Raw genomic sequence first — 23008 nt, 5'->3', positions numbered from 1 at the left:
GTAGCCAATTTTAACGTCAGAGAAAGACTTCCAAAAAATCAAAGTTTAAGTAGTAATTTGTTAGAAATACTCCTCCGTTTATTCATTAACATGTTTTAAAACTTTTATTTATTTATTATTTTTTTATGAAAGTTTTAAAACTACATTCAAATATGCTTAAAGTGATTTTTTTTTCTCTCTCAGTGGTGAAAGTATGGAACTACCGAAAGGACCATAGCAGAAAATAAATAAATAAATAACCGAGATGGGGCTCAAGGCCACAACAAAATCATACAAGAATTGCAGACTTTTCATCTTATATATAAGTCCTGTGGCATGTCCATCAAAGGTGTGTTTTTTAACATCAAGTTGCTTGGAGTTGACCGCGCCTCCTATCTTCTTGGGTCGGCGATCGGTAAGATTTTGATGGCATGACAACAGTAGTATTTTCAAATTGTGCAAATTATAGACTCTATTAGGTAACATTTTCAAGTGACTGGAGGATAAATCCAAGTATCTTGGATGTTTTAAAGATTCATAATAAATTGTTCTCAACTATTGGAAGCCTAAAATGTATAAAGGTTTAAGAAGTCAGAAATAATACTCTTTCTTCAAGGACTCCCACGACCTTTCAATGTCACCAACCGTCTCCTCCGCTTGTTCCTTTCTGTGCATAAACAGCTTCATTTCCTGTTCGGCATTGATCAGCGCCTGCCTTGATGTACTTGCTCGACCAGCCAAATCTTCAAGACTGGTCCTGAGCTTTGTTTTCTCTTCTTTCCTTTCAGCCAACTGTCCCTCTAGCTCAGCAACTTCTTGATCAACCTCTTTAGCTCGATTCCTTATAGGTGTGAATTCAAAGGACAATTCCTTCAGAACAGTCTTGAGCCTGCTTACTGAGTTTTGCATCTCTTTGGCGTCTCTTAGCTCTTGCTCTGCAGACATGTATAACTCACAACTCCGGTCGAAGTTTGCTAGAAACTTGGTCATCTCATCCACCATATCATCGGGAAAGGCATTTGCAGTAAGCAAATTGGAAAGTGAATTCTTGAATTCAAGCGCTCTCCCCAATTTAATGACACTGACAAGCTTCATAGCGAGGCATTTTTCAAAGGTTTCCCATGCAGCGGCAATCTCATTATCAGTAAGTTGAGAGGGCTGCAAGCTGGCCGAATAGCCTTTTAAGACATAATTAATGTCGGAAAACAACATGTCTAATGCAGCAAAGGAAGAGGAACCTATTTCTCCGAAAGTTGATTCCTGAAACAAAGTAAGAATAGCATTGGAGGACATAACAAACCAAAGGTAAAATAGAACAAAGTGAAGCTGACTAGTATTGGGTCATGGCCGTTATAGTTTCTTCATGCACATCCGTCCTCTTAAGAGTCGACTTCCTCACTTTCTAGTACAGATGAGTAACAGACTTTTCATTACTGTAAAAGTTATTAAAAGGATCACGTTCAGCCTGAGTATGAAGTTTCGTTTTCATTTTTGTTTTCCAATGAAAAATGATACCAAATGCTATTCCAGAACCATTTTCAAAAGACACATCACAAATCTCAGGAAATATGTGAAAACGTTTCCAAAACAAAATTAAACAGGCCTTAGTTTCCTCCAGAACAGGTTCTTGCTCCGACTGTTCAATTTTGGCTGAGGATATTGATTGCTCTGGGGGCGGATTCCCTGTTGTCAGGTTCTTCTCACTTTAATATTTACCCAAAGTCCTGCTTATCGTAATAGGTATATAATGGAAACATTACGGTAACAACAAATGCTAGCATCACTCTTTCTGTCACTTTATGCATTTATTATTTGACATGTGAACTCCACTAACATGATATAACTATTTGGCACGTGGACTCCATATATTATTTTCTGTTTAAATAATAATATATCATGCTAGTGGAATTCACGCGTCAAACAGAGTGACAAAAAGAGTGATGCTAGCATTTCTCTTGCAGTAATTTGTGGTTTGGAAGTCGAGAGTTATGAGTATTAAAACACAGGTATATTTAGCAAATCAAAGCTAGGAGATTATCTCCCACCCACCCCCCCACCCCCTCTCTTCGCCACTGCCAGAAAGAAGAAATTCCAATGTAATGTGACTTTATGAGAAAAGAATATGGCTATGCCAGCTAGGTGAAGATCCTACTCATTGAATCCAGTTGATAGTTTTCTGTGATAACTGAACCAAATGATCCTCCCATTTCTTTTTTCTTTCATTAAGAAGTTAGAACCTAAACATTGTACTAGAAACTCATCCGCTTCCTAGCTTTGCCAACTATTCGAATTGCTTCCATGAATTCTAGTACAAAACTATTAACATTTCTACAAAGGTTTTAGTCACAATCTGTAAAGCTATCCTTTCTTTTTTATTTAACTGCTGAGCTATTGCTACAATTGAGGTGATCCTAAAGTGACAAAGAAGCATACATCATAGGGAATTTTGCTCCGCAATAAAAAGAATAGAAAAAGGAAAAGCCAATACCTGGCGTTTGAGGCCACGCACAAACTGAAAGAAAGAAGGAATATCTGGATAGCGACACTGTCCACTAATTTCAGCTCGAACTTTCTGAAACCAAATGACGCCACCATTCACAAGCTGGAGAAAATTATAAGAAAAGTGTGGTGAGACCGAAGAGGAAATAGGAACTTTCATTGAAGCAAATATTAGATTATACCTAATCCTGACTTCCAAACCACTCCCCAAAAAAGGGAAACTTAACCAGAAAATATGAAAGCAGTTAACTATAGCTGGTTTGTATTTACAAAGAAAAATAGTAGGAAATTAGCCTTTGACAATATATACCGGACTAACACCAAATGCGAAGCTCAGCCAACTGGGTTCATCAGACAAGATATAGGGTTCAACTTCAAACCTTCTCTCCTGCATACTCAAAGAGGATACTTAAGGTCATGAGTGATAAAGGTAGGACTAGGTAATCCAAACGAGTGAAACACCGACACCAAGTAACCTCAAAAAGTTCAATTTTGTCATTACGAGTGAATCCAGCCATTTTGTTTAACTTTGTCAATATCTCGACAGGCTCCTCATGTTTGTTTGCAAACAGCCTCCCGACATACCTGCTATCATATAAAATATATCATCAGCAGCTATACTGAGGAAAGAGAGAGAAGATGAGAGAGAGAATGCGTACCGCAGCTCCTCTTTCAAAGGATCATAATGCTTGAAGAATAAAATTGTATCATCATCAGTCTTTTCTGGAGGAGCAACAGGTTGCATATCCTAAACAATTGTGAAATGTAAGACAGTACAGTAAAGGATTCATCATTCCAGTTTAAAAATCTAGAAACAAATTCATCATTCAAGAATAAGGTAAAGTGTTATAGAGTGGCTGAGATAACATTACCGAATCAAGTTCTACTTCCAAAAACAGCTTTAGCTCTGCACAAATTTCCGTGCTGGAAAATTCTCCCAATTCACCAACCTACGGTATTCGGTTTTTTAACGATCAAAAGAGTGCACGCTCAAGAAAACATGGATGAAAGTGATAAGCCTTTACTCAGGAAAGTGTCTGTTAGGAGGCACAAGTGTGTGCAGTTGGGTGAGTACTGGTTTTGTTATTGGTTTGGGCATGTGGTTATGTGAATACATTGTAATCAGTTGTATAAGGGGTGGGATTGTGTACATCACAGTGGAAAGAGTCGTTGGTTGGTTGGTTAGAGTGTTTGTTGCAGGTTGTTGAAAAGAATAAAAAGAAGAGTAGTAGAGAGGGAGGGGGGATTGGAAAGCAGAGAGTTGTCTTGGGAAAAGTCTTGGAGAATTTCCAAGCAGGGGAGAGAGTCCAGTTTCTCGAATTACTGGAAAATTCGCAATTAGTTGTACTATCTCCTGAATCTTTTTTTAATAAAGTTTCTCAGTTTCATTCATTTGTGTTTACATTTGTGAGAAATAGCCTTAGCCTGTCATAAAGCAGTCCATTTCTGTTTTAAAAATTAAAAGTTCAAAACAAGTACATATTGATATTGCTCAGAGAAGATATTTAAGCCAGAAAAATTAACAAAATTTAGTGCCAGAAAAATTACAAAATTGACGTGCAACACAAACACCATTACAGATTAGCTTCACAGTCGCCCACCCTCATTACAATTTCCCAGAACAACCTGACTAAATCTTCTACATGTCTGTTAATACTCCTCAATTGTAAGGCAACGTTTAAAATGTACGTGTCAGATTATGATGAAAATTCATAGTCTGATTCAATTAACTATCCAAAATTTAATTTCTGATTTATTGAAGATACCTAATTTTTTAGCAAGAAAAATACAATAAAGGAAAATAAATACATAGGAAAACAGAATTGCACAACCACCCTTTGTAATTCTTTCCTTTTTCTAGAGGGCTGAATTGTGTATATTGTCTTTAACCTACTTTATTCAATCAAGGTTGGAATACACTCGTCTTCCTCCATGGTCAACGGAGGCTTATCATGTAACCTTTCCGTAGAAAGTCTTATCAGTTCTTCAATCTCTCCCGTGAAACCCACTATGGACCCGTTTGATTCATGGGTTCAAACCAGAAGGTTTGAATCAAATTCAACTTTTTGTGAGAAAAAACACTACTACAACCATTTGGACCGGGATTTGAACCCTTTACCACACATGCTCTAAGAATTTCGAATTTCAAAAGACAATAGACTGGCAGTGAAGAAATAACCGATTGAATGAAAATGATATATGATACAATCAAATATCCTCTATAAGTAGCTATCAAGCATAATGAAATAAGGGAGCAGTTCTTTTTAAAGCAACCAAACCTCCACTTGCAGCTATTGCAGACAACTTAGGGACCTGCCTCAATCATTAGTATACACATTTGATGAATCAACTAGGTTGACCATAACCAGACAATGACATTGATCCTATCAGTAAGTGTTTCTCTAATGCAATCAGGTTAATTCTCTCGCTTTGTTTTTGTTTTTTTTTTTTTTTTTTAATAGGAATTATAAAGGATGGATAAGATATGAGGTCAAAAAAGCCTACGAATGCCTTAAAAGCCGCATTAAAACTTACAAGTGACACGAGACAATAGATTGTTCAACATATGAATATGCAATCTTACAGTTTGTCTTTCCTCCAACGATGTCAGTGGCTTGAAAAACCTGTAAAGGTGATTTTCGAATGCCGCCCACCGCCAAAATCGTTGACAATGCTTTGGTATGCCAAACTCTTTAGCAACCTTTTCCTGACAGAAAACTTAATAGTTAGAATCATGATAATGGTAAAACATAACTATAAATAGCGCTTATAATTAATTTCAACTAAAAATTCTACAATCTTCAACAATATTTAAAGGAAGTAATTGATTCAAGTGTCAACGCAAAAATAGGAGTTTTCCCCACACAACGCTCTAATCCTTGAACGTTTATAATTTTTCATATGATTCGACAATTTTAGTGTACACTTAAGGTACATAGATCGGATTATTTGAGCCCTTAAAAAAAAAAGAAATTGGGCCCCGCATTTCTTCGATGATATTAAAACTTACTCATATGCTCAGTCTACTTATTGAAAACTCCTAAGGAAACTAAATGAAATGCCAATTTCCAATAAAAAATTAGTTCCAGAGTACCTATGGAATGACCTTGAACATCTTCACCAGCATGCAACTACAAAACATGAGGTAAAAGGTATTTTATAGAGACAAAAAAAGGAACATTACCTTAAATTGGTAGAAAGGCTCCTCATTCTTGACAATAAAGCTATGAACTTTGTCATGATCTACATGATCAAAATATGTATCCTTTCCTATCTGTTTAGTTAAATCCTCATCACGGGCAACCTAGAAGCCAAACAAACATCAGAGTTAAATGATGTAACACAAGTCAAATTGATTTCTTATAAGCAAATCAAAATGGTAGACAAATAAATACTTTAAGCCTTTGTTCTTATGGGAATAAGAAGCCCTGGTAAAACTGCCATAATGAATTTGATATTATCAATTGAACTAAATCAAATAGCTCCTTCAGTGGATTATGAAGCAACTAAGGTCAGGGGAATATAAACTTTGAAGAAAGAATGACACTACTAAGACATTAGACATGGAAATTGTTATACTTTAGTTTTCACCCGTCAAAGTCAACCTTCCACATCTCCGTGGAACGGTGGAAGCTAGGGAGCTAAAGTCTTCTGTATTTTAGAAGTCATTTAAGAAGCTTTAAATGACAAGTAAAAAACCTCAGTGTCTATTGCTCGATGATGAGAAACAGCCATTCAATTCCAAGAATCAAGATTATGACGAAATAGTTGTTGGTATGTAATAAAACCCGGATCTAGGAGACCAATCCATGCGAAAATAAGCATCAATCGCATAGCGATCAGTTAGACAAAGAAAGAGCTCAACATAAAAAATACACACACACACTTGGAAATCATATTAAACGAGATTAGCCAAATACATAAGTTTTGCAGGTTATGTTAGACCCGGTCTACCAGGGAGTTTTAAATAAAGAGGGATCGGTCCCCTTATATGGGATCCGCCCAAGAAAAGACCTTGGAGGTGTATATGCAACATAGATTGCATGTTAGCAAGCAACCATCTATTCCAGAAGTTGCATACAATATGACAAGTAAGACTTAAATTCTTTTCCTCAATGAAAGAGCTCATCTTTCATGCTTAAAGGTTCTTATACCTAAAATGCTTTCATACGTCAAAAACTCTCATGCCTCAAAGACTCCCATACCTCAAAGGCTCTCATGCTATAAGGGCTCTCACTCCTCAAAAGAGCATTAGATAGAAAGCGTATGAAGTTCCAAGTCCTTGTCGATGAGATAAGAACCTCTAGCGGCGGAGCCAGAAATTTTTTCCACGGGCGTAAGATAAACCAAAATTTTGAAGGAAAATAACTACATAAATCTTTGATCCTCTGAGGTTGGTGGATTTTTACCGTGAACAGAAATGATTCCCAAACAGTGATTATATCTCAATCTTGACTTTTTTTTCCGCTTGTAGTGCCACTTTTAACTTCCCAATAATTAGAAAAAAAAAAAAAAAAAAAAAGTCTAAAAGATAACCCAAAAAATCTAGAGAATCAATGATAACATCCAAAACACCCTTATTTTAATAAGCGATTAAGACACACCCATTTTTGGAAAGACATGATTCCGCACGTGTACAAGAAAATTGTTATGCAGAAGCCATCGATGTTAGCAAGTTTAATTGAACATCATGATCAGACAAGCACCAGACAGCACCATTAAAACAAAATTAAATCTATGGAATTGCAATTGATTCACTTCTTTACAGTTTTCCTCTAAGTCCAACTTTTCACAAGAAACTTAAAGTAAGGAAATTGTACATAATGACTTAAAAATAAGAGGTACAAGGACTTAAACATGTGTCAAGCAACTACAAATTAGTGTTACCTTTACAATAGTATAGAGGTCTGCTTCAGATTCTTCCAAACGATTCAATCTTACCTGCAACGTGACACGAACAATGCTTTTTTGAACACAAAATTTGGAAACTCAAGTCCTTCCTAAAGTAATCAATACCCAATAACAATATACCTCCGCTACAACGATACATGTATCTTTCAAAATGAAACCGCTAGCAGAAGAATTTAGTTCAGTAAGAGGAATGAATGAAGCGAAACCACAGTCGCTCTCCCTTGCATTGAACATATGTTGAGTATCTGCAGAATACAAAATGAACACAATTTTAGCTAGGCGCGTAATCGGTATCGCTATCCAATAATGCTAATCCTACTTCATGCTAGTAACTTCTCTAGAGGAACCACTCAAGTGGTTGGGTGCGTGAGTGTGTGATCTAGGATCTATTTGCATATGTTGTCAATGGGTCTGTGCCGCTGGTCATGGCAGTGGTTCCGGACTGCTCATTCTCTGCGGAATCCCTTGAAGAGCAGAGGTCCTACTTACTCCGGTCATGGCAGTCTTTGCCATTTAAAACTTAAGAGCTAGCTCTAATACCATGTTAGTTTACTAATCAATTCTAAAAGCTTAAGCTATTAGGAGGTGGGCCAACAATAGCTTTTATATTTTAACAGAGAGAATAGCATACCCCTTTTAACTGTGTGTCTACTATGAACTTGATTCACAACACTCAAGCTGAACTGGGCATATCTACTCCATCCAGAAGACAAAGTTTCCGAATCAGCAACGTCTAGATACATTGACAAATGATCCACAATGTTCCCTTTCGGGAAAATTAATATCCTCCTGCGCGTTTCGATTAAAATTAGAATGTTTTATTGCCAATAGACATGACTGATTAATTAACAACATTAACAAATACGACAAAATTTAGTTACCATTTGTAGCCTCCTGCAGAGAAAATATCAGAATAGAGCTTCTTGACATTAAGCTTTGAAAAGTTATCAATTGTCCATGTGAAACGCCAACTTGAAGTATCACCCAGTGACTGAAATTCCACGGTACTTGATTTTTCTGCTTTCAGCAACTAAAGTTAGTTAACAAATTAAGTTAAATAAAAATCAAGCATCTTGATTGAATACCCACAACAGGAATTCGAAAAGCAAGAAAAAAGAAAAAACATAATTTTGATAATTAAGCTCATACAGAGATTACTTAGTGTACAAGATCAACTTAATAATAACTAAAGTTTATCAAAAACTTAAAAAAAGAAACAAAAAAAAAAACTATTTCTATTATTTCTTACTAAGAATTTCTGCTGAATTTTCAACTGATCACAGAGAGTAACGAGGAAAAAGGAGAGGATTTTATTACCTTCCATGAGCTGAAGACCGTGACTGAGCGATCAAGAGAGAGAATTGGCGACAATGTGGAGCTAGAAATCGGAAATTATATATAACACGTAGAAGAAAAAAAAATGTTTAACATTATAAAAATTAAAAAAAAAAAGCTCCTTTCTTTTTGCAGAACCTTTTTTCTATGTTTTGTCCTATTTGAAACCTTACCGAAGAAGTAATCTTCTTCTTTGGGTTCTATTTGTGAATGGCGGGTCCTAACACAATTTAGTTAAATTTTAGTTAAAATTCAGTTAAAATGTTTAACATTATAAGAGTATCTCTGTAACTCTATATTTAGTAAAAATAATTAAAAAATTATTTTAACTAGTAATTTTTAATTAATACATTATAATTATTTATTACGCTGTTTATTTTAATTAAATATAAATTATTTTAATATTTATTAAACTTAAAAATATAAATAATATTATTAAATTTAAAAAAAACTTTTACGAATTTATTATAATTTGAAAGAATAAAATAATATAAAAAATTAAATGACTAGTCACTTCTTGTTAGTTAAATTTAGTTAGTGTAAAATGAGTTCTCCAAAATAATTGACCATTTAACTAATAGTTAGAGTGGAGAAAAGGTAAATGCTAACTAAATCATTAGTTATTTTAACTAAAAATATAAAATAACTGGCATAGTTAAAATTGTTCTAATAGCTGACTGGATAATTACACAATTTGGGCCCACAATTAAAGAACGACAATCGATAATAAGGAGTATTTTGTACATATGTTTAAAACTTAAATAATAATTTTATTACAGAGAATTTAATTCTCTCGCAAAAATTTTGAATCAAAACTCAAATCATATTAAGGAAATGAGTTCAAAATAATAACAATCAACATTAATCACTAGTGTAGTTTTAGTTGTTACTCGATATTCACCCACAAATGGTATTATTGCTTTAACCATTATTACTTTCACTATAGATATTAATCAGACGATTGTAATAAATTAAGTAGTTAAACATAGAAAATATATGACAATTAAAGAGATTAAGGGCCAGTTTGACATTATTGTGCTGTTAAAAATTTTTGTTGTTGCTGTGACCAAAAGTATATAGGTGTTTGGTACATATTTTTAAAATGTTGTTATGAATACCAAAACCAGAAATTTAAGTGTTTGATAAACTCTGTATAAAATAATTGTTGAAATGTAAGATGATGAAAGTAGACATAATTTATCACACGTATTTATAGTTAGTTTTATTTATATTTTTGTGGTCAATATTCATAATATAAATATATATATATATTAAATTTATTAGTTAAAATAGTTCTTAAAAATAAATCACTTTTATTCAAAAAGAAAAATTATTAATCTACAAATATTTGTTATTGTTATTTTTAAAAATTTTGATAATTATTTAAAATATTTGAATGAAATTTAATATAGCATACTTATTAAAGATTTTTAATTTTTAAATAACTATTTTAAAAAAAATATATATTTTTAATTTGGTATGGAAAAAGTAAAATAGGTATATTGAAAATTAAGTCTTATTATTAAAGTTATCTTAGTAAATTTAGATGATGGTAGCAGAAGCTATTGTGTAAAGCAACCTCTGACCTGCTTCTCAATTATTTTAGAAGCTGTTGGACAAAAGCATGATTTACCAAACACCATAAGCTGTTGTAATTTCTTTAAAAAAGCTAAAAGCATCTTATAAAATCAATGTGAAACGTACCCTAGTTTCTTATCATGTTACATTATTTAATTTGTATATTTAATAGTAGCCACATATTAAAACGTAACCTTTAAAACTCATACACTTTTCTCATTTATCCATTTTCATGGTAATTTAATACATAATTTTTCATACACTTACGGTAATCATGACAACTTTAAAGTGTCTATTTAGCATTGCTTTTAAAGACTGCTTTTAGCTTTTCATAAAGAAATTACAACAAGCCAGGGTGTTTGTAAATCTACTTTTGTCTAGCGGCTTCAAAAATTGCTGCCCCAATAGCATAATTTGAGAAAAAAATTAGGAATTACTCTTGCACAACTACTTCTACTGTCATTGTCGAAATTTACAAAAATAACCTTAATATTTGAACTCAATTCTCTATTTATTTGTTTTATTTTTCATACTAAATTAAAAAATACAATAATTTAAATATTATTTAAGGTTTAATAATCTTTAATAAATATAGTATGCTAAATTGTACTCAACTATTTTTGATAGTTATACAAAATTTTAAGAATAACAACAATAAATAATTTAAGTAATTTAAAATTGAAAGTTTAAACCTTTTCTTCAAACCAGCATGATTTAAGGTTCAAACTAATTAATTTGAACCTACGAATCAAACGAGAGCTTAGTGTTATATGTTTCTAGTAACAATATCTTCTAAATAACAATACAAAAATAGTAAAAAATTTTAACAATACAATAATACCAAATAAATTTACCAAACACTTACTTACTTTTAATCACAAATAGGAATAAAAAGTGAGATAGAGACTTGTTTTTATGGTAATTCGCAGACTCTTATTGCTCGTGATATTTTTTTTAGGAAGTTTCTCATAGTCCTTAAAAAAATAAATTATTAATAATCTCTTATTATTTTTCAACTGTTAAATTTATATTAAAATTTATCTATTTTATATATTTTTTAATTTAATATAATTTTAATCATATTTAATAATAACAAATTTAGAAGACGTTTGATTTATGTATTTAAAATTATGATTCAGAATTATTTTCATTTTACGTGTATTTTTTATAAAAAAATATTATAAAAAATTATGAATCATGATTCAAAATCATGAACGAATATAAAAAATAAACGTCACCTTAAACTACTGCTAGACCGGCTACCTGAGGGGGTAGTCCTTTTTTATAGTTGAAGGCAAAACTTGGTATGGATGAAGCGGCTAAACAACCCAAATAACCGGAAACGCTAGCGTTTAACATCAAAAGCACTGCCAGCCAAATGAGCGTTTTCATGCCGCTTCTCAACCTTTATTCTTCTTTTTCAACTTCAACTTCAGCCGCTACCTCTCCGATGGCTGTTCCAACCCTCCTTCCTCATCACCCTTACTCTAAATCCTCTTCTCTTCTTCTCTGCTCGCCGCCACAACCCTCGCCATCTTCTTCTTCTTCTTCTTCTTCTTCTCTTCCTTTTGCCAGAATTTCCTCTCTCTCCATTTCCCGCCCCAACCACTGGCGTTCTCTCGCTCCCGTCGTCAGAGCGAGCCTCTCCGCCGTCGAGTCTCGGGCGACTTCCGGCGGCGAAGGCGAGAAGAAGCTCCTCCTCGAAGTCAACGATTTGACCGCCGTCATAGCCGAGTCCAAGCAGGAGATTCTCAAGGGCGTTAATCTCACCATCTACGAAGGAGAGGTTAGTCGATCAATGAATCAATTTGTCAATCTCCGCCGTCAATTTGGAAATCCGCTGTCTGATTGTGGATGATTATTATTATTATTTTTTTTTGATGTGTTTGTTTAGATTCATGCTGTGATGGGGAAGAATGGTTCTGGGAAGAGCACGTTCTCTAAGGTAACTGATTTCTCGAGAATTAGATTATTTCTTGCAAAATTTATAACCTTTTTTAGGTAATTATTACTTTTAAGGGATAAATTACAAAACATTCCCTTGTGTTTTAAAAAATGTGAAATGTGGCGCCTATTTCCTGCTTTTAAGCCTCCTAAAGGGAAGATTTTACAAATTTATAAATTGTAGTGTTGACACGATTTGTCACAGGGGATAGGTGCAACATTTTTGAAAAAATAAGGTAGAACGCAACAGTATGATAAAACATTAAACACCGGGAGGCTTTTGTTATAATCCCATAATTTAATTAGTCGGAATAGTACTTAGGGACTGCTTGGTTCACGTGTTTAAATCAGTGATTTTAATTCATTGGTGGGAACTTTGTGAGAAAACCATCGGTGAAAAGTTTTTAAATTTAAATTCTTTGTAAGAGAAAAACACTGTAGCAAAATTGGCCCTTAATCGTCTAGAAAAGGGCCAAATGATATTTTAGATGAATTCTTCTATTAACTATTAGTTTAGTTGCTCAGTTGGTAAAAAAGAGTATATTTCATTTGTCACTTTAAAATTTCCAAGGGACTAAAGTGTGCTTAATCTGTTAAAAGGGCTGATATAAATGGTTCTTCTGAAAGCTATACTACTAGTTCCTCCTCTTTAATTTTATGTAAAGTTGAGTCTTGGATAAGATGAAATGTGTTACAACCGAACCTAGGAGGAATAAATATGAACGGACGTACTCTAGAGGAGTTCGCAACGTTTTCGGTTGGGGAAGGGATGTGAGTGCGTGAGGAAGGTTGCTGAGCTGGCTTAGACGGTTAGGCTAGGCTAGGGAATAATGCCTAGAGAGTAGGGTGGTTACAACGGATTGAGGGGTTTAAGGGAGAGAATGGGGTAGGAGAAAGGGATATCGAAAGAGAATTATTCTTACTGTTTTGTATTCCTGGCCGAGCTGAGCTCGTGGTTGTTCCAGTAACGATTAATGAATTGGATCCTTTGGTTGAGGTTCCTCCAGTAGTCTAGCTGTGGTGTTTTCTCGTGTGGTTGTGTGTTGATTTGTATTGCAGGTACTCGGAAGCCTAACATTTTGGTATCAGAGCGCGCTACAATCTGGGAGAGGAGAGAATGACGAAGGGTGGAACTCGTGGTGATCGCGTGGAGGAATTAGAGAAGAAGTTGGATGAATTGACCATGAAATTGACAGGGTTAGACCGATTGGAGTGTCTCAAGGGCTTACCTTAGCTTGTGTCTAATCTCGTCAAGGAGTGTCGAGAATTTCAGTCGCGAATTGCCGGATTCCTTGTCAAAGGAACGGGGGAAGGAGGCGGTTGCCGCTCCTGCTGCAGGAGTAGAGGAGACCACCATGGGAGCAGGACAGAGTGAACCTTGGGATCTAACGTCCACCGGTGTTCCTCCTGCACGACGGCCGCACTATACGGTACGAACGGATGGACTGCGACCTCGAGGGGCAGCACCTGAAGTAGAGCCGCCACCAACCTGGGCAGCAGGCCGATATAACCAAGAAAGGAGGCGCGGCCCTGAGCGCTGGGAGGTTGGTGGTGACCGACGGCGGTTCGGAGAGGAGTTTCCGCCATGGGCTGGAGGCGAGCCCCCCAATCCGTTTCCTCATCGACGGAGGATTGGAGGGAGTCCACCTCGTGTGGATTTGCCCCCCTTCGACGGCGAGGGGTGGCCGGTCTGGGAGAGACGGGCGGAGCGCTATTTCCGGGTCCACATGATCCGACCGGATGTACGCGTCCAGGTGATTGCTGATTTCCTCATCGGGAAGGCTTGGGAATACTATGAGTGGGTCATAGAGGAAGAGCCGGGCATGGATTGGGAAAAGTTGAAATTCTCCTTCGGGCAACATTTTGGGCCTAGAGAATTCAGGTCAGTTCAAGAACAATTGGTGGGCCTGAGACAGAGGGGCTCCGTGGCAAAATACGGGGAACAGTTTCAGGAGTTGTCAGCCCGAATTCGTGGAATGGACCGAGCTACCACCCTGGGAATTTTTTTGAATGGGCTGAACCAGGAATTGCAAGATGATGTCCGGATGTGGCAACCCAGGAATGTACATGAGGCTATTCAATTGGGCCTCCAGCTGGAACACAAATTGAAGGCCCAAGGAACACGTGGAAGGGGAGGCCACTTATCACCCTTCCAGTCCCCACTCCAAACGACAAACCGTTTGGGGACCAATAGGTGGGGGTCAGCTTTTATGAGCAACCCGCGTCCCTTATTCGGGAATACCCAAAAGCCTGCTGAAGGGGGACAAAGAGAGGTGGGTGGTGGTCCGAGCGTGGCTCAGTTGGAACGGCAGCGGCGGAAGGACAACCAGAAGTGTTTCCGGTGTGGAGAGCCGTGGATTGGCGGCCACCGATGCAAGACAGGAACCCTCACACTACTGAGACCGCGGCAGAGGACGACAACGAACCAGAAAAAAGGCCGGCGCCGCCAGAGGAGGGCCGCGGTAGTACGGACTCGGAAGAGGAGGAAGGGTTGCTGCTCCTCCAACTGGATCTGAGGTTGCAGGCGTTGGCGGGGATTAATGGGGGAGAGACCCTCAAATTGTACGGTCAGATACAGCAGAAACAGGTAACCATCTTAATCGATAGTGGGGCAAATTCCTCGTTTATCAGTTGGACCAAAGTTAAGGAGTTGGGGTTATCGGTATTGTCGATTTCGGAATACACAGTCAAGGTTGGAGATGGTTATTGCATGACTATAAATAATGTATGCCGAGGGGTGTGTCTGGATGTGTTTGGTTTAGCGTTTGAGTTGGACTTATACCCATTTGAGATACCGGGAGTAGATGTGGTTTTGGGGGCTGGATGGCTTAGGACATTGGGAACCTTTAGGGCAAATTTTCGACAGATGTGGTTAGAGTTCGAGCTGGAAGGGAAGGTCCATCAGTTGATTGGGGTGTCGGCATTATCCCGAGAGCCTATCTCGATTACCGCTGTGGCTAAAATGGCCAAGAAGGGGGAAGAGTGTTATTTGGTGCAGTGGCAGAGCACTCTTTCACCCAATACCCGGAATGAGGGGGCATCGAAGACTTATATGGAGGAGTTGGAGAAGGAATATGAATCGGTGTTCTCCGGAAAACTGGGACTGCCACTGTCCAGAACAGGGGATCATGCTATTGTGCTACACTCGGGTGCAAAACCCCCGAATATCAGGCCCTACCGATACCCTCATGCGCAGAAGAATGAGATTGAGCGTTTGATTGCAGACATGACCGTGGCAGGAATTATTATACCCAGCCAGGGTTCGAGCCTGGTGTTATTGGTTCGCAAGAAGGATAGAGGTTGGCGTTTTTGTGTGGATTACCGGGAATTGAACAAGTTGACAGCGCCGGACAAATTCCCAATTCCCATAATCGAGGAATTGTTGGACGAGCTACACGGAGCATCTTGCTTTTTGAAGCTTGATCTAAAGAGCGGGTACCACCAAATACGCGTGAGGTGGGAAGATGTCGAGAAAACGGCATTTCGGACGCACGAGGGGCACTATGAATTCTTGGTTATGCCCTTTGGGCTTACTAACGCTCCGGCTACCTTCCAGGCGATGATGACCGAGTTGTTCAAACCCCTGCTCCGGAAATTTGTTTTGGTGTTCCTGGATGACATACTCGTTTACAGCCACAGTTCACAGGAGCATTTCGGCCATTTACGCATCGTGTTGGGGCTGTTGAAGGAAAGGGAGTTTTGTGCTCAATTTGAAAAAATTGTTTGTTTTTTCAGGATACTGTGGAATACTTGGGGCACTGCATATCCCAAGAGGGTGTGGCGGCAGACCCGGGAAAGATACGGGCCATGGTTGAGTGGCCAATCCCAACCACAGTAAAAGGGGTGCGAGGCTTCCTGGGTTTGATAGGATATTACCGCCGCTTTGTTAAAAATTACGGCACCATAGCGCGGCCCTTGACTGAGTTGTTAAAAAAGGGGGAATTCGCCTGGTCTGGAGAGGCACAACGAGCATTCCAGGAGCATTTGGCGGATGACGGTGACCCCACTCCTTGCCCTACCCGATTTCAATGACACGTTCGAGGTGGAGACGGATGCCTCAGGGACAGGGGTAGGGGCAGTACTATTACAACAAGGGCGACCAGTGGCTTATTTTAGCAAAGGGTTGTCGCCAAGAACAATGGCGAAGTTTGTTTACGAAAAGGGAACTTATGGCCTTGGTTCTGGCCATCCAAAAATGGAGGGCTTACCTTTTGGGCAGGAAGTTTGTTGTGCGTACCGATCAAAAGTCTCTTTGTTTTCTTTTGGAGCAGCGGATTAGTACCCCGGCACAACAGAAGTGACTGGTGAAGTTGATGGGATTTGAGTTTGACATCCACTACCGAGCAGGAAGAGAGAACGCAGTGGCTGATGCCTTGTCTCACCGGGGCAATTGGACGCAGGGAGGGGAGCTCTTGGCTATCTCGGGACCTCAATTTCTAGACATGGCAATCGTAGAGCGAGAGGTAGCCGCTGACGCCAAACTTTGCACCCTCAAGGATCAATTGAGCCGCAGAGAGGCACCAGGTGATGTATGCCGTGAAGAGTGGGGTGTTGTTGCATTGAGGTCGGATAGTAATACCGGCGGGTTCCCAACTCAAGCAGCAGTTGTTGGAAGAATTCCACTCAACTCCGACGGGGGGACACGCTGGGGCTCTAAGGACGTACAAGTGAATTAGCGCTAACGTATATTGGCCAAGTATAGCAAGGGATGTGCAACGGTTTGCGGCTGAGTGTGGGGTTTGTTAACAAAACAAAGGTGGAGTCTACGAGCCCGGCAGGGTTGCTACAGCCGTTGCCCATTCCCGAGGTGGTGTGGGAGGACATATCGATGGATTTCATTGAGGCTCTACCTAAATCCAATGGTCATGAGGTTATTTTCGTGGTGGTGGATCGCTTAACCAAATTCGCACATTGCATTGCCTTCAAGCGGCCGTTCACTGCGAAGTTGGTGGCAGAGGTGTTTTGTCGAGAGGTGGTGCGCCTTCACGGCATACCTCAGAGTATAGTGAGTGATCAGGATAAGGTGTTCACTAGCTTTTTTGGAGAGAGCTATTCCGCCTCCAACAGACAACCTTACGTATGAGTTCGGCATACCATCCTCAGATGGATAGGCAGACAGAAGTTCTTAATCGTTGTTTGGAGGCATATTTAAGGTGTTTCACCAGTGGCCAACCTAGGCATTGGAGTAGGTTGTTGTGCTTGGCGGAATATTGGTACAACACCAATTTCCACGGTGCTACTCGCATGACGCCCTTCCAAGCACTATATGGTCAGGCTCCCCCGACTTTGGTACGCTATACAGGGGCCAAAACCACAGTTGGCTCGGTGGATATGCAGCTCTCGGAACGAGATGAGCAGCTGAAACAATTACGCTGCAACTTGGAGCGCGCTCAGGAACGAATGAAGCGCTATGCGGATCAGAAACGGGTGGAGCGAGAGTTTTAGGTGGGTGAGCTCGCTTGGCTGAAACTGCAACCTTATCGGCAGGGATCCGTGGCCAGGCGCCCTAGCAACAAGTTGGCCCCAAAATATCACGGTCCATTTGAGGTGATCGGCAAGGTAGGTCCAGTGGCATACAGGCTTCGGCTGCCAGAAGGTTCCAGGGTGCATCCAGTTTTCCATGTGTCTATGCTAAAAAAAGTGGTCGGCAGGCATGCGGTTTCACAGGAACCGGTTGTTGTCGACACCGCGACGAACATTCCCGAACCACTGTTTCCAGAGAGCGTGCTGTAGGGGCGCCTGAGGAAGCAAGGGGGGCAGTCCCTTAAGGAGGTGCTGGTTAAGTGGCAGGGTCGGGACATCGAGGACGCCACCTGGGAGTTGTCGAAGAGTTGCAAGTGCGTTTCCCTACCTTCGACCTTGAGGACAAGGTCTCTTTTGAGGAGGGGAGTAATGTTACAACCGAGCCTAGGAGGAATAAATATGAACGGGCATACTCTAGAGGTGCTCGCAACGTTTTCGGTTGGGGAAGGGATGTGAGTGCGTGAGGAAGGTTGCTGAGCTGGCTTAGACGGTTAGGCTAGGCTAGGGAATAGTGCCTAGAGAGTAGGGAGGTTACAACGGATTGAGGGGTTTAAGGGAGAGAATGGGTTAGGAGAAAGGGATATCGAAAGAGAATTATTCTTACTGTTTTGTATTCCTGGCCAAGCTGAGCTCGTGATTGTTCCAGTGACAATTAATGAATTGGATCCTTTGGTTGAGGTTCCTTAGTAGTCTAGCTGTGGTGTTTTCTCGTGTGGTTGTGTGTTGATTTGTATTGCAGGTACTCGGAAGCCTAACAAAATGTTGGTAATACATGGTAGGTTCTTGTTGGGCATCCTGACTATGAAGTTACTGGTGGTAGTGTGGTGTTTAAAGGGGAGAATTTGTTGGAGATGGAGCCAGAGGAGCGCTCACTGGCTGGCCTCTTTATGAGTTTTCAGTCCCCAATTGAGATTCCGGGTGTGAGCAATATCGATTTTCTCAACATGGCTTACAATGCTCGAAGACGGAAACTTGGTCTGCCAGAGCTCGGACCAATTGAGGTATCTGATTCTTATCAACTTCTTCATCTCTGTTTCTTGCTGAGTAATTTTGAATAGTCTGGCTGTAGTAGTTTTGTTTAGTGGATTCCTATTTTTCATCATATGATTTCATTTCTTTCTTGACATACCTTCTGGTTGGGATGCATTGTTATAGACTTATTTATAGCTTATGCATTCTTCATAAAAGGGAAGTACTGACCTGAGAAGTAAGGACTTGATTCCACGAACTGGGAATTTGGGGGTAATGAACTTTTACACGTTATCGTGATTCCATTCCTCTATTTTAGTTAAAGGAGACAACCACAATTTACTTGCAATCTGTAAGGCATAAGTTCAGGGAGCTACAACAATGGCAATCGTCATTGTTTTATTTTCTTGTTTTATTAGAATAGGAGCCTTCATTGTATGTTCTGCTTTATGACTTGTATATAGTGAGTGGACTATCAGCTAGTGAATAAAATATATTTTCCGGGATGGTGAAAGCTAAAAGTAATGAGGATTTAGACTTTCTTGCAGTTATATTTTGATTGATGCTTATATATTTATTTGATCTTTTTTTTCATAGATGTTGTTTTGCCTTGCAGTTCTATGCTTATATATTTCCTAAACTCGATCTTGTGAACATGAAGACGGACTTTCTGAATAGAAACGTCAATGAAGGATTTAGTGGAGGTGAAAGGAAGCGAAATGAAATTTTACAACTTGCGGTATGATTATTGTCAATAGTGTTCATGAAAAAGTACAGTCACTTAATTCAAAATGCAGAAAGAAATTAAAATTTGTTAATGCTATTTCTTTTATATTTATTATTTAATTGGGCCTTTTTTAACCTTGTCCTACTGCATGAGTTATGTTAAAATCATTCCTGTTGTGTTTGAGATACCTAATTTTTCCGCTGTGTATAAATTGGATGCTTTTGCCTGATTGCAGGTTCTGGGGGCAGATTTGTCTATATTAGATGAAATTGATTCTGGATTGGATGTTGACGCACTTCGTGATGTGGCAAAGGCAGTAAATGGGCTGCTAACTCCAAAAAATTCTGTGTTGATGATTACACATTACCTACGACTGTTGGAATTCATAAAGCCTTCATATATTCATGTTATAGTAAGTTATTGTGGAAGACATTGAATAATGGTAAAAAGAACTGATTGTGTATCTGTTTGTCAGAAGAAAACATTAGACCAACAGGGTAATATTTTCTTCCAAGGAATTCTTTTGTGATACCACGCATAGAGTAGAATTGAACTTTTAATTAAGTTATTCTGGTGATGAGGTCCTTGTATGCAAATGCAATGCATATTAGTTCCAGAGACGTATTGTCTCTGAATGCCTTTAAAAACTTAATCAAAGTTCCTTGATACTCACAGGTTCACTCCCACAGAACCTTGTTATTTGTCATTCAGAGGATTGTTTGTCCCTTCTTCTTTTCACCCTTTTCCTCGTTTCCCTTGTTTCTTCTATTAAAATAGAGAAGGCTCTGATTGTACAGGATGTCTGTTGGGTTATTAAAATAAATAAGATTGTTTTAACTTTTCGATTCAAGTTCAGGGTAAGACATGAAAAGGGACTTTATTGCGGTAATCAAGACTTGCACCCTGTTTTTGAGCTAATTTTAGAATAGGTTGAGTAATTAGGAACATGGTTAAAACAGGTTTCGTGTTCTATTTGTTTTAATCTAGTCATGTTACTTCAAGAGTTGACCGTTCATTGACTTATTTAGTTTTAAAGTTTTTAGTTCGGCAACTTGTTGTACAGTGTGTTTATAAGTGAATTTTGGTTTAACATGGTGTTGTATTATTGAAAAGCAGTCGTAAATGTTGGACAAGCGTGCTAATATATTCATATCCTTATAACTTTATTATTTTAATTACTGGACTGTAGGAGGACGGGAAAATTGTGAAGACGGGAGACATCTCCATCGCTAAACATCTGGAGAAAGAAGGTTATAAAACAATTTCTGCCGCATAAATGCCAGTGTGCCGCCAAATAGGTATGTGTTCTCTCTCCTCCCTATTGATCTCTTCAACTTTAGATCTTGGAAATGTTGCACTATTTTTGTTAATGCTTCTCCGTTTCTCCTTTTTTCTATTTACATTGTGCTCTAATTGCGTGCTTTAGCATGTAATTCTTCTTCTAAATGTCTCTTGCATTATATTGCCAACATTTTTCATCTCAAGCCTTCTGATTAAAAATACAGTTGTTGTTGTATGGTTCTCTCTCTCTCTCTCTCTCTTCCCTAATTTTTGTTCTTCATTCTGGTCCTTTGTCATACTTAGTAGTAGTGGACTAATGGCGACATAGTCATCGGTTTCACATTATACAACTTGGCCTTCATATTTGAGGGTCATCAGCAATAACTTTACCTTTCAGCCGGCATTTAACGGTTCCCCCAGGTAGTTTGGTTTTGTTTGAGATGCCGTAAGGGTATTTGTGAACAATTCATTTTGCTACGAGCTTTCGGACCAGACAAGAACTGAACCTTCTTATTTCTTTCTCACAAATACATACTTCGTTTTATATGCAAATCCTGCTAATCGTTTTTTTTTTTTTTTTTTTTTTCCTTTTCCCTTCTGTGTAAACAGTTCAGGCATTTTTTTCTGGTCATTGCAATCCTGTACTATTGAGAGGATCTGTGTGCTCGTTCATGCCGCTTTATGACCTTCCAGAGGTTTACTCCTCCAATGCGGAAAAGTGGCCTTCAACATAGGAACATGCCAGTAAAAACGGAGGAGTTGAAAGTAAATGCTAATGTGTTTCTGAGGCCGGTGTCAAGTTTTTACTCTCCTCCATTTGTATTTTTGGAAACAAATTAAAAAAAAAACGAAAGATGAAACATGAATCATGGATCAAACACATTGAAGACAAAGGTCAATTTTCTTTATTCCTTCAGCGAGGCATATGGTTTCATTTCTGAGCGGGCGCAATTTCTTTTAACATTTGAATGGATCTGATGTTGTCAGAAGCATACATGAGAAGATGAAAGAAAATTGTAAGGTTTTCGTCATATTTGTTGCATCTTGCTCATGTTGTTTGAAAAACAGAGTAGAAGAGTGTCTATTTAAATTGGTTATAGCCCTCGACTCAATAAGGGATGGTGCTTATGGATTTTATCTAAATCTTTTTTTTCCGGAGATTATTAAAAGGATTTACCTAAATAAGTGAAAATATATCAAATAATATATTAAGTGCAAAATATATTGTAAACCAAGTAAAGTCCAATTTAATCCGGAGGTTTTCATGTCGCTTCACGACCTCGCGGAGGTTTTCTTTCCTGCAATGGCAGCAATGCAGAAGTGGTCTTCACACGGAAACTGTGACGACCCTAACTTTTGATCGTCATCCTGTACTCATATTTAGCATTTCTTAACCTCTATGACGACTCTAATTATAACTTCTTAAAATTTCAGGCTATTTTTTTTTTTTAATCTTACCATGTACGTTAAAATGCTGTAGCATTTTGACAACATTCTATTACACTAGTCATCAAATACATAAAACACTATTTTATTTTACATATAAAGTTCAGTAGCGTTTCCAAAACACATGATGCGTCCACAACCCACTTGCCCACATTCCGCTGCTACACCCTCTCTGCATGCCCAGCATCAAGTTTTAGGGAGCCGGTGCCTTACCCGTGCTTCCTATAACACGAACAAACTTAATGAGCTTTTGCTCAGCAAGTATCAATAGGTCATAACAGATGCAATAATTATGCATACCCATAAATGCATTCATATCATATAACCTAGTACAAAATTCTAAACGACTTTCATTATGTATTTCTCATTCTTTTCATTCTTGTTTACGGATACCATATCGTTATATGGAATGATTTCCGTGTTTCATTTTCTTGTCTTTTACTTCTTAGGGGCCCTGTCCTGTTGTACCATAGCGTGCATAACCAGTGAGGAGTGGGGTAGCTAACCAATCCAACTCAGTCACGGTTTCATATCTTTCATAATCTCATAATATCCTTTCCTTCGAAGGCTGGTACAAACAGGACGTTTGGTCTCTTACCGTTTATCAATTTTCTCATTGAAACGATAACTTTAGTTAAATCTTATGAATTTGTGCATTATTGAGCATTTTATCATGAGATTAACTTTTCGTTAAACTTTAACATTTCACTTTTCTTAGTTTGATCTCGAACTAACATCGATACATATTTTTGTAGAATAAAGTTCTTCGATTACATAAGTCTTGTAGATACTTACCTAACATAGTATCTAGCATTC

General features: G+C 38.3%; 2 protein-coding genes across 4 annotated transcripts; one reads left to right on the top strand and one right to left on the bottom strand.

The window, feature by feature from the left end:
* Positions 1-298: 298 nt before the first annotated feature.
* On the bottom strand, positions 299-8756 carry LOC21395777 (ubiquitin carboxyl-terminal hydrolase 12). Of its 2 annotated transcripts, none has more exons than XM_024161718.1 (13): positions 8707-8756; positions 8271-8406; positions 8021-8178; positions 7510-7634; positions 7366-7419; positions 5663-5782; positions 5063-5185; positions 3351-3428; positions 3138-3226; positions 2955-3066; positions 2789-2866; positions 2468-2581; positions 299-1239 (listed from the first exon to the last, which is right to left on the bottom strand). In XM_024161718.1, exons 1-13 carry the CDS (start codon positions 8711-8713, stop codon positions 571-573), a joined length of 1863 nt encoding a protein of 620 aa, XP_024017486.1. In that variant the 5' UTR covers positions 8714-8756; the 3' UTR covers positions 299-570. The 2 variants fall into 2 exon arrangements, with proteins under 2 accessions (XP_024017486.1, XP_024017487.1); XM_024161719.1 differs by having other exon boundaries at positions 2955-3063.
* A 2873-nt stretch (positions 8757-11629) lies between these two features.
* LOC112090426 (ABC transporter I family member 6, chloroplastic) lies at positions 11630-21777 on the top strand. Of its 2 annotated transcripts, XM_024161699.1 has the most exons (8): positions 11630-12088; positions 12197-12247; positions 18549-18770; positions 18958-19011; positions 19355-19477; positions 19701-19877; positions 20655-20763; positions 21356-21777. In XM_024161699.1, the coding sequence occupies exons 1-7, from the start codon at positions 11681-11683 to the stop codon at positions 20739-20741; spliced, it is 1122 nt and encodes a 373-aa protein (XP_024017467.1). In that variant the 5' UTR covers positions 11630-11680; the 3' UTR covers positions 20742-20763; positions 21356-21777. The 2 variants fall into 2 exon arrangements, with proteins under 2 accessions (XP_024017467.1, XP_024017468.1); XM_024161700.1 differs by lacking the exon at positions 18958-19011.
* The last annotated feature ends 1231 nt before the right edge of the window (positions 21778-23008 follow it).

Source organism: Morus notabilis, unplaced genomic scaffold, assembly GCF_000414095.1.
Source record: "Morus notabilis unplaced genomic scaffold, ASM41409v2 Scaffold818, whole genome shotgun sequence".
Classification (NCBI taxonomy): domain Eukaryota; kingdom Viridiplantae; phylum Streptophyta; class Magnoliopsida; order Rosales; family Moraceae; genus Morus; species Morus notabilis.
This window is presented reverse-complemented; position numbering and strand designations above follow the sequence as displayed.